The sequence below is a fragment of the Drosophila montana genome, unplaced genomic scaffold (genome assembly GCF_035044405.1).
Source record: "Drosophila montana isolate Dmon_TW-CO22-7 unplaced genomic scaffold, ASM3504440v1 contig_3829_1, whole genome shotgun sequence".
NCBI classification, from domain to species: domain Eukaryota; kingdom Metazoa; phylum Arthropoda; class Insecta; order Diptera; family Drosophilidae; genus Drosophila; species Drosophila montana.
In genome coordinates this window covers 637572-652728 of record NW_026998699.1, presented here as the reverse complement: position 1 = coordinate 652728, position 15157 = coordinate 637572, and the positions used below count along the sequence as shown (strand labels likewise).

The following is a 15157-nucleotide window of genomic DNA, read 5'->3' as shown; positions in this document are numbered from 1 at the left end:
TATATTATATTTGCAAGCATAATACTGATCATAGATGAAGCAGAGGCTAACGAAAATGAGTTAAAAACAGATTATTTATCAATGTTTGTGTGCACTGCAGAAAATAAATCGTACTTTTTTATAAGTCTCCTACGGCAACCAGAATAGCAGAGGAGCAATGTGGAAAGTACGCCTATAAGGCTGTGAGACCTTTGTTAAAGTATATTCATCAGATGAAGAAGGAAATTGAAAACAATAACAATAAGGTTGAAGGCAAAGACAGAGAAATCAAGCAACTGCAGGAAAAACTTAGCCAACGTAATGATTTGGTCATCGAGGAACTGATAGCTCAGAATGAATTCTACAAACAGAGTATCAAAGAGCTAACGAACAACGTTTTATCAATAAAAGAGCAAATGAGTAAACCCAATTGCAATGCCTTGAAAATCCAGGACTATGAAGAGCAGCTGGAGAAACAAAAGAAGTCAATTGATCAACAGGCCCAACAAATATCCCAACTCAAAAACGAAATCAACATTTGTGTCAAGAAACTAAAAAGCTGCGAAGAGAAGCCCGTTTACGGTGACTGCACCGACGTTGCTGATGCTCCGGGTATTCATAAGATTAACCCGGATCAAGAAGATCCTTTCGATGTACTTTGTGATAGTGCGACAGCAGGTCCTGGCTGGACGGTTATCCAGCAGCGGAGGATTTCAATAGGAGTTGGGCCACATACAGCGAAGGCTTTGGAGCCTTTCATGGTGATTTTTTTTTAGGGCTTGAAAAGATTCATCGATTGACGAGCGGCCAACCCCATGAGATCTACATACATGTGGAACAATCTGATGGTGACATCAAATACAGAAGATATGAACAATTTGCGAACTAATCACCTTGGGCAGAGGTGAGGGCAATTTAGCAGATTGCTTGACTTACAGCCGAAATATGAAATTCAGTACATGCGATCGTGATAATGATGCTTATGGGAGTGGCAACTGCGCAAGGGATTATCGTGGTGGCTGGTGGTATAATTCCTGTACATTATGGTATGAATTGTCGGAAAAAAAGTGAACTAAATTTAATAGGTTCTGTTTTTGGCAATTTAAATGGAAAGTTCTCAAATTTGGCAGATCTTGTGTTTTGGAAGGCCTTGAAAAAAGTCAAAATGCTTGTAAGACCCAGAAAGCTGGGTAAATTGTGAAAGTTTCATTGAAAACACATAAAATATACGATGTTTTATGGTTAAGTGAAAGTGAAAGTCTAGGAGATGGACCCTAATTGTTAGTGTAACTTTTAACATTTGCTTTATCCATCTTTCCACCTGTCCAACTGATTTGCTTGAATCTCTTAAACCTGGAACAGGCCTTTGGTATGGTTTCTCTAGGCAAAAGCCTACTGAGAGGCAACTTCAAGGACTCCATAGACTTTTTTGTATCCAACTTTATATAAAAGTAAATAAAGGAGTTTGTTTTAATATCGAATTCCAATTCATTTAAATTTGTTTGATATGTATCGATTTTAATATTTTTGTACCCGTCTGTTGTGGATTTTTGTTGGGATTAGAGCATCTGAATTTATTAATAAATAAATTGTAAACAATTTAAGCTTTTTTACAATAAATGCTATCAATTTTTTGTTTTTTCATTTTATTTACCATTGCTTTTGGGGCGTATAAGCATTTTGACGGTCTTCAAGGAGTCGTGACCATACCAAAATATGGCATCATTTTTTGACACCTTATGATCATAGTATTTGCCATTTAAATTGCTAAAAAAAAAACCATATAAAAATTAATTGCATATAACTTGCTTTGACAAAGCTGTGGCGATCAATACCTGTATGCACAATCACCGTACCACCAGCCACCACCACGTTCGTCTCGGTTTGCGCAGTTGCCAGAATTCAAATTGTCATTGTCACGATCGTAAGTGGTGAATTTCTTATCTTTGTGGTATAGCAAGTAATCATTTTTTGCACTGCCCTCAGATTTACCCAAGGTGATCAAGGTGTATTGGTCCTCCTCGCCAGAAATGGCAAATTGATCGTATCTTCTGTATTTGATGTCACCATCAAATCCTTCCATATGTATGTAGAGCTCATGGGGCTGGGCGCGTGTCAAGCGATGAATCCTCTCGAGACCGAGGAAGAAGTCGCCATCAAAGGAACCAAAACCTTCACGGTATGTGGTCCAATCCCTATAGAAATCCTCCTTTCCATTGATTCGCTGCTGGATAACCGTCCAACCAGGACCTGCTGTCGCACTGTCACAAAGTACATCGAAAGGACCTTCTCGATCCGGATTAATCTTATGAATACCCGGAGCATCAGCAAAGTCGGTGCAGTCATTTCTTCGCCGGATTTTAGTTTCTTGGCACAAATGTTGATTTCGTTATTGAGTTGGGATATTTGTTGGGCCTGTTGATCAATTGACTTCTTTTGTTTCTCGAGCTGCTTTTCATAGTCTTGGATTTTCAAGGCATTGGAAGTGAGCTTACCCATTTCCTCTTTTATTGATAAAACGTTGTTCGTTAGCTCTTTGATACTCTGCTTGTAGAATTCATTCTGAGCTATCAGTTCCTCGATGACCAAATCATTACGTTGGTTCAGCTTTTCCTGCAGTTGCTTGATTTCCCTGTCTTTGCCTTCAACCTTATTGTTATTGTTTTCAATTTCCTCCTTCATCTGATGAATATACTTTAACAAAGGTCTCACTGCTTTATAGGTGTGCTCTCCACATTCTTCCTCTGCTATTCTGGTTGCCACACAAGACTTGTAACAAAGAATATGATTTATTTTCTGCATTGCACACAAATCTTAATAAATAATCTGTTTTTACCTCATTTTCTTTAGCCTCTGCCTTAGCTATGTCCAGTATTATGCTTGCAAATATAATATATATAAACACAACACATTTCATTTTGATAGCACTTTGATTTTGGAATTGAAATGCGAATCTCAACTGCACTCAGCACGCACGTAAATAGACTGAAATACGACAATATTTCGGCGACTTTAAGCGATTATCAGTAGGTCAGAGAATCAATATATACTGATAAATATACAAAAGACATGGATCAGGCGTTCATTTTGTCGAACCATTTTTAATGGGTTCAGGGTATAAAAATAAATAAAATTAAAAAAAAATAAAGGGCTTCGTACTTTTGTGTGTAAAAATGGTTTACTTTAAAGCACCAACGACTAGCAGTTCTATCAGTATCGAAGATTCGAGAAAGTTAACATTACACTTTCAATAATATACATATATATATATATACATATATACATATAAATATATATACTAGCGGATATATCCCGGCCTTGCCCGTGTAAAGTAAATGTTCTCAAAAAGCTTTGAAAATGATTTTAAAACTGATCGGATGGTCAACAAACAACTTTCATACAAACGATTTCCGCCAATTTACCACTGTTGCGGGTGGAATTTCCCGAAACCGCGTCTTAACGTGCACATTTAACACATAAGGTAACTACAATGAAGTTTCTTTAATTCTCAAGATTGACAAAGATACTTACGTAAATATAATGCTTATAATCCAACTGTTTTTAAGCCAACTTATCTCTCCATATGGAAAATTCTACTCTAAAAATATTCAAATATTAAAAAAAATAAACAAAAAATAACAAAAATAACTTTTAGCATTAATACACCGTTTTTTTAATTGAACATAACAGTTTATTTCATTATGATTTTGCATTTTATATTTCGTTTTTTATCATAAAATGTGTCGTTCTGCTAATTTCCAGTTGGAAAATATCGCGCAAATACTCGTGTTTCTGTAATTTCCCGTAGCATTTCATAATTTTACCAGCATTATGTAAATCTTTCACAACATTCGAACGAATTTAATGAATAGTTCATATTTTGTCAACGCATCTAAAATTGTTATTGGATAGTTTTAGCTAAAGCCTGGACTGTTCAGTGAGCTTCGAATGCCTGGGTTCAACTACGGCTAGAAAGAAGATGCCCCATCTAATGCACATAAATCATATCGCACACACATGTACACTCACTCATACGCACACACATACACATACACATACACATACACAAGCAAGAACCTAGTATACACTGAACATTATTTTATTTATTATTTGTTTAAATATAGTTTTGTTTTGTTTTTGTAGTTTAAAGTAAATTAGCTTCATTGCCTTTGGTAATTCAATTCGATTTCTTGTTCTTTCGTAACTCTCAGCACGTTTTTCAACACTGTTATTATAATTTGTTGTTATTCTTAAAAACTGGTGCAACATTCTCTGTGTGCGGGTTAGACGAGACATGGAATATCTGGTGCATACCTATTCGAAGTAGAAGAGAAATACGAGTTAAGAGTGTGTGTGTGTGTTTTTTTGAAGATTTGCGACAATTAGATACAGATATACTCTAGGAATACTCTACAAGTTCAGGTGCTTTTTAGTTGCCGTTAAGGACTTTGCGAAATGTTGTTTATATAGCCAAAGCTAAGCGAAGGTTTTAAAAATGTTAGTGGTTCTGGGTAACAGGAAAGGAACCAAAGCAAAAAGTTGAGATAAGAGCTGAAAAATGAATGAACGGAACATGTGTTATCAGCGCCAAAAATGTTGCTTAAAATACTTCATCATAAAATTATTTAAATGTGCATGAACACTAAAGTAAAGCTTTCGTCTTATGATAACATTAATATTTAGACTTAGAAGTAGGAAAGGAACTACAGGCGTGGCATTTTAAATTTAGACTATTCAAGCTGAAGGTCACATATTCTATTTAGCTTAGGAAAGGAAACGAAATTCATAGTTGAATATTAAATTGTGTTTTTAGGGTTATGCACATTTAAATATTTATTGAGGTATATTAACATGTTTTACTCTACGAATTAAACAGTCGATAACTCTATGAAATCTGCCTTGCAATTAATACTCTTACGATTTCGTATGCACAGAAAATAGCTAAAATACAAATTAAGTAATATACAATTGAGTTGAAGGACTTGCCAGTTGGGTGAGATTGTTAAAGCTAACAGTGTGACCGTGCGTCATTTAATTTGCGTGTTATTTCTCTAAGGTGTTCTCTTAACATTTTTACAATATTGTTTCGTTTTGTTTTATTTTGTTTTTATTATTACTATAGTTTATCAACTTGTTGTTTTGTTCGATTTATGAACTAATTTGCCTGTATTTGCCTTTAGGCTATGCCTTTTAACTGTCATTTGTGTGTTTCTGGGCTTCTCAGGGCGTGGGGCGGCCTGGTTGTGGGTGTTACATATAAAGCTTATTAAGCGTCACGTAGCATGAGACCAACCGCTCTCTCGCACTCGCAATTGCTCTCTCTCTCTCTCTCTCTCTGTCGCTCTCTAGGTCTAAGCTTGCAGCTCTCTTTCTATACATATCAACTCCTAGAATGAACGTGTGTGTTTGTGTGTGCTCTATGGAACTACGCAACTGTCGAACTGCAATCGACTATCGATTATCGATAATTGTGTTTTACAATTTTTCATGTTTTGTTTTTTGTTTGTTTTATTTTTACAATATTTTCAACTTTAGGATCATAGAAGTAATAACATTAAATAACATTTTTGCGTAATTCTAGTATTTCTAATGTTTTTTTGTTTGTTTGTTTGTTGTTGTTGTTGTTGCTGCTGCCGCTGCTGTCACACTATGTTGTTGCTGTTGTGTTGCTGTTGCTGCCGCCGCCCGCAGAAGCTGCTGCGCCCGCTGCATTGCACTGTATGAGGCCGCTGTGCTGCGTTGTGGGCGACGCCCCCGCCCCCGCTGCCGCTGCCGACGCCGCTGCAGATGCCGCATGCTGCTGCTGCAGGTGGTGCAGATGGGTGTGCGGATGATGGTGGTGATGGTGATGGGTGTGATGATGGTGGTGATGGTTCAAGTGATTCAAATTGTGGTTGTTGCTGTTATTGTTGCTAAAATTTAAATGTAGTGCGCCATTTGTTGCCCCATTCGGTGGCAATGTGTTGGCGGCGGCGGCGGCAGCGGCATCCGTGCCAGCCGCATGAGGAGGAACTGCCGAGGTGCAGTAGCGGGTCGTATCACCAAATTCGCCGCTGGTTAAATCACCCAAAATGCCACCCAACAGGCCACCGCTGCCGGGCGGCTTACCGGCCGCGCCCGCCTCCGGCTGCGTGCAGATGGGCGGGGCGGCAGCATCGCCATCAATTAGAGACGACGCCGGCGAGGCTGCTGATGTGCCGCAGATGCTTTGTGAATTGACGTGCAGCGCCTCGCCGGAGGAATTGCTGTTGCTGTTGCTGCTGCTGTGCTGCTGCTGCTGCTGCTGCTCACAGTTGGCGGCAGAGAGCGAAGCGGTTGCGGACACGGAGGTTGAGCCGGATTCGGCTAGCGAGTCGTGGCCGCAGACGCTGTTGTCGTCGGTTAGGCGGAGCGCCACCTCCAGATCGCGCAGCACGTCCGTCTCCTTCTCGTCGATCAGATTGAAGCGGCGATGCAGCGCCGTGAGGTGCATGAACGTCAAGTTTAAATGGGTGTGCAAGCCGAGCAGCGCGATTTCTCTGAAATGCGCCGCATACAGATGCGCTATCACATGAAATTGCAAGCGTAAAATCTTCCGGGCGATTGACTCGAACGAGCCGGGAAACTCGTTCGCGTATTTGGTTGGAAATATCGATTCGTCGCTGACCGTTTTCTGCGTAAAGGTCATCACATAGTCGATGTATTGCGGTGCCGCGACCCGCGTCTTCTTGCCCTTCTCATCGAACCATAAGTACGTTCTATAAATGCAGAGTTTTAATTACAAATATTCTCATCTGTTGGATTTATGTCGACATGCTCACCTGTTGCCCGGCCCGGTCATGTCTGCGCAACCGGATTGTGTACAAAATTCACTAATAGTTCCATAGACCAAATTCACGTGCTCGAAGAGAGCCAGAGCTGTAAGATAATGTTCGAATTTCCGATTAGTAAGGGTATTTATGAGTTGAACGAGAAGATACAAGGTGATGTTACCCGGCTTTGCCTGAGCCTAACATTTTCTTTTCAAAATCATCATCATTTCTTCTATTTTCCACCTAGATGTTAAAATTCTGTCAAAATCAGTGAAACAGGCCTCTCTAAAAATATGTTTAAAGCTATCTTCTATTCAAATTCATCGCTATTTCACCTATTTTCCACCTTAACGTTAAAAATTATTCTTGATCTGTAAACATGCCTCTTATGATCTCTTAAAACTAGTTTCACTTTCTATTAAAATTTATTTTTAGATAATCTATTTTAGTTTTTTTAAATTAGTGAAACATGTCTATTATGAATTTAAAGCCGTTTTCCATCAAATTCACCTTTATTTCACCTATTCTCCACCTAGATGTTAAAACTCAGTCAAAATCAGTGAAACAAGTCTCTTAAGAACTTTCATACATATTTCTTAACTAATTTTTATAACTATTTTCCATTCAAATTCATATATATTTCACCTATTTTCCACCTATATGTTAAAATTCGGTCAAATTCAGTGAAGCACCTGTAATACGTCAAATTTATCTATATTTCACCCATTTTCAAACTAAATGGTAAAAGTTTGTATATCTTTAACAATTAGTTTACAGCCATCTTATATTCGAATTCATATTTATTTCACTCATTTTCCACCTAGCTCTTAAATCGGTCAAGGTCAACGAATCACATATCTTAAGAGCCATTTAATTGGGTCTTTAAAAATTAGTTTACGGCCATTTTCTATTCATGAAATTCATCTCTTTTCCACCTATAAGTTTGTATAGTTGTATTTTAATCTTGAAAAAAAGTGATTTACAGCCAAGGATTAAATTTTCCCAATCAAGGCTGACGAATGTTTTTCAAACGAGTTCTTTGAGCAGAACCACAAAAAAGTCATCAACTTTTCCAGCAAGTAGCATAGTTAAATTGTCCACATGCAAAAACTCGACTATTATTAAAGCCGGACATAACTCTGAATAGATCTGTTGACCAGATCGGACTGCTATATCATATAAAATTAAAATTTCAAATGAGAAAGATAAAAAAAATATACCACAAATTCGTCTTGTAACGTGTTTGATAATATATTTTAGAATACTTTAAATTTAAATTCACTTTTCACTGGAATCATCCATATAGAGACATTAAATAACCTGCCTCAATCGTGTTGTAAGGCTGTTCCCAATCACAATCAGAATTAACACTCCCTCTCTCTTTTCTTCTTCTTATGCCAGTGACTGATCTGTTTGGAAAAGTGTTGAAAAAGTGACATTGAAACAGCTGCTCGGACAGCTCGACAAAGTGTTATCTGGTGTGAGACGCATTGTCGTATCGTTCGCATAAGGTCAATGTTAATGCAATATTGGCACAAGTGTGCCTCAGATAAAGTAAAAGGGCAAACGACAGTCGAGTCGGAAACGGGGGAGGGGGGAGAAAAATGTTATTACGTCAGGCAAAATTGCATTATGCGCTGTACAAAGAGATCCGGCGACGACAGCAGCTGCAGGAAGTCAAGGCAAATGAAATCATTTTTAATGGATAGCGGGGTGAGGTGTGCATAAACATGCATACACACATAGATACACACATACATATGTATGTATGTATGTATATGCAAGTATCTGAAGTCATCTTGCGGCCTTTATCACGCGACCCCGCGACCTCACGACCCGCCCACAGCTGGCGGCCTTTGCAGTTGATTATTAGGAAAATGCAATATCTGTGTGTATATGTGAATATGCAGATGAGAGATGAGAGAGGAAAGGCGAGCAGGAGGAGAGGGGATAGGGCTACATTACAATTCGCTGAAACACTGCCAATTATTTCCAAGCCATTTTAAAGGCTGCAAGGCACAGAGAACGCGCGTTAATTTCTATTTGCGTAGCTATCATTATTCAAGAGATTAACACGAGATGATGTAATATCCGACTAATTGCCCAGAGAACAACACGAAATCGAAAGATAATAAAGACCACGATGATGATTCCGATGATGATGATGCTGATGCTGACGATGTAGATAATCATGTGATGATGTAAGACAGTGTCCCAATTAAAATGCTGAAACCCTGCCGAGGGACCAACTGTTGAGCAGCAGCTGCAAAAAGTAGGCGTTCGTAATCCGGCGTATTAATTAGAATTAGGTCAGATTAAGGGGCGACTGTATTTAATATGTTTAAGCCATATGCCAAAGAAACTTGGCCTAGAGTTAGATAAAGGGTTTTCCCTTCACAATTGATTCGAATAGGCAAAAAGTTCCCCTTTCCTATTTGAACTCTTTGCTCGACTCTAGAACAGGCCAATGCCTTGCGCATGCATAACTTGTTGAGAATTACAAGCATTAAGCAACGAAAATGTACTTTCTGTGTGTAATAGAAACGTCTTGATCTGGACCTCGATTATAAACTCTAGCGTAAGGTAGGTCTTGAACGCGTTATATAGCTTGAGTCTCTCAACTCAAGAACAAGGTTCAAATTTGACGGGGTTTATGGCCCTCGATAATCTATTTCAACGAAAAGTACGATTATGACGCCAGCTAAATGTGTATTCATGTTATTTGCCGTCTGACCTATGCTAACCTAAACTTGATTATAGTAGAATACACTTAATTAAATACTTCAAGCTAGGCCGACTCCATTTAGCCCTGTCTGTACGTAAGAGTTAGGCACTTGTAATTCGAAAAGTAGGTTCACGTAAGGTTCGACCTTATATTGAATCATTCAAAGCTTGCAGCAATTACACGAAATTGATAAGAATCGAAATCAACATCCTGTTTTTTGGACCATATCTCGCAGCCTTATAAGCACTAGAAATACCGAACTAGAGACGTATATCTCCGAGTATAATCAGCGCAAGAACATTTAACTATATGGATAGCTGCCCAGGTTACCTCTTCTTGAGAGCTTGGGATTTCTATCAATTATATTTGCAATTGCTAATCTATAATATTACACCGCGCTCTGAATGCACATTCTAGCTGCAGCTTCCTCTTGTTAATTGCCAATCGGCACGTACTTAGCCCAGTTAACTGAACCAGCCTGTAGAGCACCGAGATACTCGCAGTGTGGCCTATAAGTCACGAGGCCCAAATAGCGACTGGTCTATCAAATTGCCGATCATTAATAAGCGCAACAACAGCAACAAAACAAAAAGTGTAATAACAATTCATAGATGAATGCGAAAACAATTCGAATAAATCAAAACACGCATATCACGTGAGAAGTATAATCAAAAAGCAAGTACGTGTCTTCCGACGAAGAGTGTTCGACTAGCATATACCCTGTGCTCTATACAATACTTTATCTATAAATGATATATGAGGAGGTACACATCGAATTTATGCAACTCTTCACGTTATCGCTGAGTTCCGTTTGGGATTGAGAGAGTTTTTGAGCTTCTTGTTTAACGATTCGAAGAAAACTGGAGAGGGTTATTATAAACTGGATATACACTAACAGAATCTGTGCTAGACTAGATTCTACATCCCAAATTGTAGGTAACTAACTTTTAAAGTCCCCGAGAGAAAAATAGCAATTAGCAATTCACAAAAATAACAGGGTATTCGATGAGCAGAGCTATTACATGTTGGCTGTACTTACTGTGTGAGGCTAGCCATTCGTTGTAGTCCAAGCCAGCTGGAAGATCGACAAGGGCTTTGAGATCAGCTTCAGGTAGTTTGCGTTCCAGGACGCTCTCCTCCAAATACAATTTGGTATCTGTTGAGTTTTGATCGCCATCGCGCTCTTTGCGACGCGCTTTTCTGCAAATAGAAGATTGCGAAAGATGGCGTTAGTTAAGTAAAAAGATATATAGATAGATAGTATATGTTGTTGGGCCTATTTATTGAGTTCTCACCCAGCTACGCATAGAAATGTGTCAACCGAATCCTGCGCATAGCGATACAGGGTGCCTATGGTGTCACCAATTTTAGAGGGTATCGTTGTCACTTGCCACATAAATCGCGCCGTTCGCAACAGACATTTAATCACAAAGGACGAGGGGGTCGATGCGGTGGATGTGGCGTTATATGTGCCCGACTTTTCGGATCTTTTGCTAACTATATAGGGCTCTGATATGGACTCTAATTTTAAGGCTGCTGTTGTTGTTGTTGTTGTCGTTGTTGTTGCTGTCAATATTGTTAAAGCTGTTGTTGTTAAAGTTGTTGTTGTTGTGGTTGTTGTTGGTGGCACCTTGCTGTTTGGCGTTGCTTTCATTTTTTGGTATTATTCACATTGCTTTGGTCATTTTTGTTTTTGCTCTTCTCTTAGGTCTTGGTTCCTGCCAGCGCTGCAAATGCGTACAAAACGTTTGCTTATAACAACGAGACCGAGACCGAGACCGTAACCGCACCAAGCCCCGCACACCCACCACACACACAGAGACACGCACACCTTATCGCCCAACGGTAGCCCTGAGTATAAATCCAACCGACAATCGACCGACACTAACCGTTCACATCGACACAATGCCACTGAAACCCCGTCTGTCCCTGGCTGGGGTTATACACATGCATATATCTATATGTATATAGCGAGTTCTTGATAGCGCTCCGCTCTCTTTCTCTGCCACTCCAACTGACTCTCCCTCTGCCTCTCTCGCCGCGCTCTCTACGGATCGCACAAAGAAATCGCGCGAAGTCAAAAGCTCAACTGGCATTTTCTGGCTTTAGGGCTGCAAAATATTTTGGTTTATATGCGATATGCTGGTTTCTAGCTTGGAATTACTAAAAGGTCGCAACACAAAAGCTCAGTCAATATTACTTAAAATTTTTTGCGCTAAGATAACGTGCTCTTCTTGGAGCGAAAAGTTCCCAAATTTTAAACAGTTTAACAAGGTTTCTTATAATAAAAGCTCAAAACGAACTTTACCAAATCGTTTACGAATGCAATACAAAGGGGAATGAAAAGTCAATTACATACTCTCTCTTTCTCTTTCTCGCTCTCGCTCTCTGAGCTAAATATAAGAAGGAGAAGGAAAATTGGAAGAAGCATTTAATTCTTGTTACTTCTATGTTTGAAAAAGAGAATATAAAATTCTCTCTGGGAGAAGAGAAGAAGAAAGGGTATAAAAACGAGCATTCAAAATGTTTCTTCAAGAGATCGTTCTTACCTTTAAAAGAAGTAAAAGCTTAAGATGGAAAGATACTCAATATAATGTTAATAATACTATGAATAATAACAAAATATAGAGTATAATGAAAAGGAATAAACCCTAAAGACTGAGCATTATCAAGTCAAGAGGTCTTCCGGACAAGAGCTAAAGAGTGCAGAGAACAAAATTGTATTCTCCATCGTAACCAACGTTAGATATGTAATGATATAATATATCATAATCATACTTAAAGTAGCTTACTAAAATGTGCTCTTGCCTTGGGTTGAGTTGTACTTTTGAGATAACACATCCAAAGCGAACCTGGTAACGCTTTCTAAGCCCGCACAATCCAGCGTAGAACCTAGTCCAAAGAGAAGCCCTTATCAAGCTGCCAAAATCAACAACAAAGCAAAAGTTTTGAATTCATTTGCATTTGTTGTTGTGGTTACAAAACGCATAAGGTGTGCGTGGCTCCATTTGCTCCATTTGGATAACTACCGCCCGAGTCGCGATCTTTGAGCATAAAACAAATAAGCCCACATATGATTTCCGAGCCAACGAGGCAACGAAGCGTATTGACCAAATAGCCGCGATAAGAGCCCAGCTCTTGGGTTCATATGCTATGTCTGTATATTTGGGTGCTGGGATGGGGGAGGGGGATGGGGATGGGGGGCAAACGTAAACAGGTGAGCACAATCGACTCGTCAGTTCAGTGGCCCACTCTCCATTGTCTGTGCTTGGGTGATAATGAAAATTCTGCCTGCTGCTCACCCACAATTGGCGCACAGGCGACCCCATTGTCAATTTTCAAGAGCAACAAAAACAAAGCGGGGCAAAATAAATAAATAATATATTCATGGACAAGGTCGCACTCAGATAATATCATTGGCAAATGCCATTGGCTATGCCAAAGCGCACCCTCGGAAGCTCGATCCGAGGAGCGCGACCCTCGCACGACCTTTCAATTTCCAATTTCAATTTCAATTTGCAGCCAACAAATTGCGTGTCAGAGGAGCCTAAAAGGTCGAATTTCAATTTGAATGCACCTCTCGAAGGGGCAGCCAAGGCGTTGCAGGGGTTGAGGCACAATAAAAACACTTTGCTCAACTTAAAGCTACGAAATTGGCGCAAGTACAAGGGATTATCTTTAATCAAATACCAAATATCAAATGTCAATTATCGATTGAGATTCGGTTTGCATAACTATCGATTTGCATAGTATAAAAATTACTTATAAATAACTTTAAAGAACCCTTTATAAATTATGAGCCTAAAGTACAAATATAATTTTAAGAAAATTATATTAAAATTTAAAAAAAAAATCTGAGTATGGTTGAGATTCGCATTTCAATTCCAAAATCAAAATGTATTGTGCAGAGACTAACGAAAATGAGTTAAAAAACAGATTATTTGTAAATGTTTGTGTGCACTGCAGAAAATAAATCGTACTTTTTCATAAGTGTCCTACAGCAACCAGAATAGCAGAGGAAGAATGTGGAGAGCACACCTATAAGGCTGTGAGACCTTTGTTAAAGTATATTCATCAGATGAAGGAGGAAATTGAAAACAATAATAATAAAATTGAAGGCAAAGACAGGGAAATCAAGCAACTGCAGGAAAAACTTAGCCAACGTAATTATTTGGTCATCGAGGAACTGAGAGCTCAGAATGAATTCTACAAACAGAGTATCAAAGAGCTAACGAACAACGTTTTATCAATAAAAGAGGAAATGAGTAACCAAATTCCAATGCCTTGAAAATCCAGGACTATGAAGAGCAGCTGGAGAAACAAAAGAAGTCAATTGATCAACAGGCCCAACAAATATCCCAACTCAAAAACGATATCAACATTTGTGCCAAGAAACTAAAAAGCGGCGAAGAGAAGCCCGTTTACGGTGAATGCACCGACTTTGCTGATGCTCCGGGTATTCATAAGATTAACCCGGATCCGTTCGATGTACTTTGTGATAGTGCGACAGCAGGTCCTGGGTGGACGGTTATCCAGCAGCGAATCAATGGAAAGGAGGATTTCTATAGGGATTGGGCCACATACCGTGAAGGCTTTGGAGCCTTCGATGGTGATTTTTCTTAGGACTTGAAAAGATTCATCGATTGACGAGCGCCCAGCCTCATGAGCTCTACATACATATGGAAGGATTTGATGGTGACATCAAATACAGAAGATACGATCAATTTGCCATTTCTGGCGAGGAGGACCAATACACCTTGATCACCTTGGGTAAATCTGAGGGCAGTGCAACAAATGATTACTTGCTATACCACAAAGATAAGAAATTCACCACTTACGATCGTGACAATGACAATTTGAATTCTGGCAACTGCGCAAACCGAGACGAACGTGGTGGTGGCTGGTGGTACGGTGATTGTGCATACAGGTATTGATCGCCACAGCTTTGTCAAAGCAACTTATATGCAATTAATTTTTATATGGTTTTTTTTTAGCAATTTAAATGGCAAATACTATGATCATAAGGTGTCCAAAAATGATGCCATATTTTGGTATGGTTTTTACCCATTGAAGACAGTCAATATGCTTATACGCCCCAAAAGCAATGGAAAATGAAATAAAAAACAACTATGTGTAGCATTTATTGTAAGAAAGTTTAAATTGTTTAACAATTTACTTATTAATAAATTCAGCTGCTGTAATCCCAACAAAAGTCCACAACAGACGGGTACAAAAATATTAAAATCGACGCATATCAAACAAATTCAAATGAAATAAAATTCGATTTTAAAACAAACTTGTATATAAAGTTGCAGACAAAAAAATCGATGGAGTCCTTGAAGTTGTCTCTACCAATCTTGAGCTCCGTTTCAACTTAAAAGTAAGTTTTAAGTGCGATTCAGCCCGTGTTAGTCTTGCGGTGCGAATCTTGAAGCTAAAGAATAAACGTTCGTTTATTAAACCTTTGACCCGCATTTTCCACCCAAGAACGTATCATATAAATTCTCGGGTGGAATTTGCCAAAGCCCCGTCTTAGCGTGCACTATCATTACATAAGGTAACTACAGTGAAACTTTTAGCTTCTTAGTCAGTCAGTCAGGACAAACAGTTTTATATATAGAGATATTAATATTAAAATTTGTATATAAATTGCAAAACCTGG

At 38.9% G+C, this 15157-nt stretch overlaps 3 protein-coding genes across 6 annotated transcripts in view; 1 reads left to right on the top strand and 2 right to left on the bottom strand.

The window, feature by feature from the left end:
- The first annotated feature begins 112 nt into the window (after positions 1-112).
- LOC135437523 (angiopoietin-related protein 3-like) lies at positions 113-14481 on the top strand. Its single transcript, XM_064695486.1, has 2 exons — positions 113-657; positions 14009-14481. The coding sequence occupies exons 1-2, from the start codon at positions 213-215 to the stop codon at positions 14116-14118; spliced, it is 555 nt and encodes a 184-aa protein (XP_064551556.1). The 5' UTR covers positions 113-212; the 3' UTR covers positions 14119-14481.
- Positions 1638-2661, bottom strand: LOC135437554 (angiopoietin-related protein 7-like). Its single transcript, XM_064695527.1, has 2 exons — positions 2475-2661; positions 1638-2346 (listed from the first exon to the last, which is right to left on the bottom strand). Exons 1-2 carry the CDS (start codon positions 2659-2661, stop codon positions 1808-1810), a joined length of 726 nt encoding a protein of 241 aa, XP_064551597.1. The 3' UTR covers positions 1638-1807.
- Mob2 (MOB kinase activator 2) overlaps positions 4769-15157 on the bottom strand; it is a 47250-nt gene continuing 36861 nt past the window's right edge. For 2 of the 4 annotated variants that reach the window (XM_064695437.1, XM_064695436.1), the window contains exons 2-4: positions 10535-10695; positions 6780-6876; positions 5470-6716 (exon numbers count right to left, since the gene is read on the bottom strand). In XM_064695437.1, the coding sequence (XP_064551507.1) occupies positions 5627-6716; positions 6780-6876; positions 10535-10695 (1348 nt within the window). In that variant the 3' untranslated portion in view covers positions 5470-5626. Of the gene's footprint in view, positions 6717-6779; positions 6877-10534; positions 10696-10790; positions 11280-15157 lie in introns of those variants that run through there. The other 2 variants (XM_064695435.1, XM_064695434.1) reach the window with 2 other exon arrangements.